Source organism: Myotis davidii, unplaced genomic scaffold (genome assembly GCF_000327345.1).
Source record: "Myotis davidii unplaced genomic scaffold, ASM32734v1 scaffold666, whole genome shotgun sequence".
NCBI classification, from domain to species: domain Eukaryota; kingdom Metazoa; phylum Chordata; class Mammalia; order Chiroptera; family Vespertilionidae; genus Myotis; species Myotis davidii.
Genome location: NW_006296629.1, coordinates 34,064 through 37,639, shown reverse-complemented (window position 1 = coordinate 37,639; position 3,576 = coordinate 34,064). Strand labels below are relative to the sequence as shown.

At 37.6% G+C, this 3,576-nt stretch overlaps 1 protein-coding gene across 1 annotated transcript in view; it reads left to right on the top strand.

Annotated features, from left to right (window-relative positions):
* Window positions 1-1,100, top strand: part of LOC107184444 — a 2,168-nt gene extending 1,068 nt beyond the window's left edge. Inside the window, exon 3 of the mRNA XM_015569557.1 lies at window positions 706-1,100. Coding sequence (XP_015425043.1) covers window positions 706-1,100 — 395 coding nt within the window. The remainder of the gene's footprint in view (window positions 1-705) is intronic.
* The last annotated feature ends 2,476 nt before the right edge of the window (window positions 1,101-3,576 follow it).

Sequence of the window (3,576 nt, the reverse complement as noted above, 5' to 3'; positions counted from 1 at the left end):
TAACCTATGCCGCCATCTTGGTTTCTCCTCCAAGGACCTGATTTTTTTTAAGCCATATTTTTGCTATCATAGTTCACAGATTCCAGGGATTAGGACCTGATTTTTTTAAGCCGTATTTTTGCTATCATAGCTGACAAGGCTGGTGATTTTCTTTTCTAAATTGAGAAAAGAACATACTTATTAGTCAGAGTCCAGTCATGAAAATAAAAACCATATCAATTACTTTATTTTATTTCTCACTGTTGAACATTTCAAATCATCAATCTTCCTTCTTTTTTTGTTATTCCTCACCCGAGGATATTTTTCCATTGATTTTTAAAGAGAATGGAAGGGAGAGGGAGAGACAGAAAGAAACATCGATGTGAGAGAGACATATCGATTGGTTGCCTCCTGCATGCACCCAAGCAGGGCCAGGGAAATCTGCAACCGAGGTACGTTCCCTTGACTGGAATTGAACCTGGGAACCTTCAGTCCTCAGGCAGATGCTCTAACCACTGAGCCAAACCAGCTAGAGCCATCAATCTTCCTTTTAATATAAAACTATACCATGTTTATCTTCAGTCTAATTGTTACCATTATTAATGCAAAAGAAAGTGTGGGGTGGGGAGACTCTCAGCCAGTACATAGAAAGTTGGTGTTAAAAATATTCTTTTTGTCCCACATCACTTATCCCATAACCTTCTGTTTGTATTTTTTTTCTCTCAGGGTCCAGTATTGCCCAGAAGGTAACTCAAGGCCAACAAGCAATACTGGTGCAGGAGAAGGAGGCTGTGAGCCTGGAGTGCACATATGACACCAGTGTTACAAGTTATAGTCTATTCTGGTACAAGCAGCTCAGCGGTGGGGCGATGATTCTCCTCATTCGCCAGGACTCTTACAACCAGCAAAATGCCACAGGAGGCCGCTACTCACTGAACTTTCAGAAAGCAAAGAGTTCTGCCAACCTCATCATCTCAGCTTCCCAGCTGGAGGACTCAGCAGTGTATTTCTGTGCCCTGAGTGAGCCCACAGTGAGAGGCGTGTTAGGAGGAGGTGTACCAAAACCCCAGGCTCTGCTTCATGCATCCACCTGCTGGAGGGACCAAGGCGGGGAATTGTAATCACAGACAGGAAGCGACAAGGGCTGTGGCAGCACAGGTGTAGGTAAGGTTAGAGGGAAAACACTCTATGAAAATACCTCTCTAGGTTTCCCCATGTATAGAGTTATCATAAATAAAAAAAATCCATATTCTTAAAATTTGGGGTTGGATATATTTATATAGACAAAGAACAGCCTCAATAAATAGCTTGCCATTTTGTGATAGATTGAGCTAGATGAATTGACTAAGGAAATTCAGAAACATCTGACTCAGAAATCAATAAATATATGTGTGAAATGTTGGATTTTCAGATCAATTTTTTCAGTAAATATTTGCTGGGTATATATTATACAGAGGAAGAAAAATTCTCCTCTATCCTCTTTGGATCACTGTCTAGGCCTAAGAATTAAACTGACATAAGGCCTGGCTGATGTGGCTCAGGGATTGAGTGTTGACCTATGAACCAGTGTTGACCTATGAATCAATTTGATTCCTGGTCAGGGCACATGCCCAGGCTGCGGGCTCGATCCTTGGTGGGGGGCATGCAGCAGACAGCCAATTAATAATTTTCTCTCATCATTGACATATCTATCTCTCCTTCTCCCTTCCTCTCTGAAATCAATAAAAATATTTTTAAAAATGGACATAAAACAAAATAACAGGAGAAAAGTATACACATTTTATTAAATTTTTATTGTACATGGAAGCCCTTACAAGCAAATGAAGATATGAAGACGTGATCAGGGCAGGAAGCTTTAAAAATTTTTAGATACGAAACAATAAATTTATGTAGACTTGACAAGACCAATGTGTATGAACTAGTGGAAGTCCACCTAAGTAGTCCATATCTTCCTTAACTAGGAAGATGAACAAAGTCTGCTGTGTCTCTCTCCAATAAAAGGAGAATTTATTTCCTGTGTTTAGGCCGAAAAGATCTTTTTTGTTTGTTTGTTTGTTTTCTGTTTCTTTTTTTTCATGTGTCTTTTTTAAATGTTCCAATTAAAATTGATAATATCATTTTATATTAGTTTAGGTGCACAGCATAGTGGTTAGATAATCATATTCTTTGCAAAGTGATTCCCCTGATATTTCAAGTACCCATCTGACACCAGTTATTGCAACATTACTGACTATATTACCCATTCTATACTTTACATCTCTATGACTATTTTATATCTACCAATTTGTTATTATTCTTTTTTTGTTAATACTCACCAGAGGATATTTTTTCCATTGATTTTTTTAAAGAGAGAGTGGCAGGGAGGTAGAAAGAGAGAGAGAGAGAGAGAGAGAAACACATTGATTGGTTGCCTCCTGCACATGCCCCAGTGGGGACTGGGAATCGAACCCATGACCCTTCAGTTAGGGCTGATGCTCTAACCACTTAGTAATGCTGGCCAGGGCATATCTACCAATTTGTATTTCTTAATACCTTCATCTTTTTCCCTCAGCTCTCTAATGCCCTTACTATTTGGCAATCCTCTGTTTGTTCTATGTATCTATGAGTCTGTTTTTGTACTGTGACTATTCTGTATCTACCAATTTGTATTTCTTAATACCTTCATTTTTTCCCCTCAGCTCTCTAATGCTCTTACTATTTGGCAATCTTCTGTTTGTTCAATGTATCTATGAGTCTGTTTTTGTTTTGTTTGTTTATTTTGTTCTTTAGATTCCACATATAAGTGAAATCATATGGAATTTGTCTTTTTCTCTCTGACTTATTGCACTTAACACAGTGCCCTCTAGGTTCACTCATGTTGTTGCAAATGGTAAAGTTTTATACTATTTTTATAGCTGAGTAATATTCTGTTGTAGGTATGTACAACCTCTTTTTTATCCACTCATCTATTGATGGGCAGTTAGGTTGCTTCTATATCTTTGTTGTTGTAAATAATGCTGCAATGAACATATAGGTGCACATACTTTTCATATTAGTGTTTTGGGTTTCTTCGAATAAATACCCAGATGTGAAATTGTTGGGTCATGACATAGTTCCATTTTTAAATTTTTTAGGAACCTCCATACTGTTTTCCATATTGGCTACACCAATTTGTTATCCCATTAACAAATCATGAGGGTTCCCTTTTCTCTACATCCTTGCTAACACTTGTTGAGGATTTATTGCTGATAGTCATTCTGACAGGTGTGAGGTGATAGCTCATTGTGATTGTAGTTTGCATTTCTAATGATTAGTGATGTTAAGCATCTTTTCATATATCTATTTGCCATCGGTATGTTTCTTTGGAGAAATGTCTGTTAGGTCCTCTGCCCATTTTTAAATTGGATCATTTGAGGTTTTTTGGTGTTGAATTGTATGAGTGCTTTATAAACTTTGGATATTAACCCCTTATCAGATGTATCACTGGCGAATATCTTCTCCCAATCACTTTGTTGTCTAATCATGTGGTTGATGGTTTCCTTTGCTGTGTAAAAACTTTTCAGTTTGATGTAATCCCCTGTTTTAATTTGTTGTTTCCTTTCCTCGAGGTGATATATC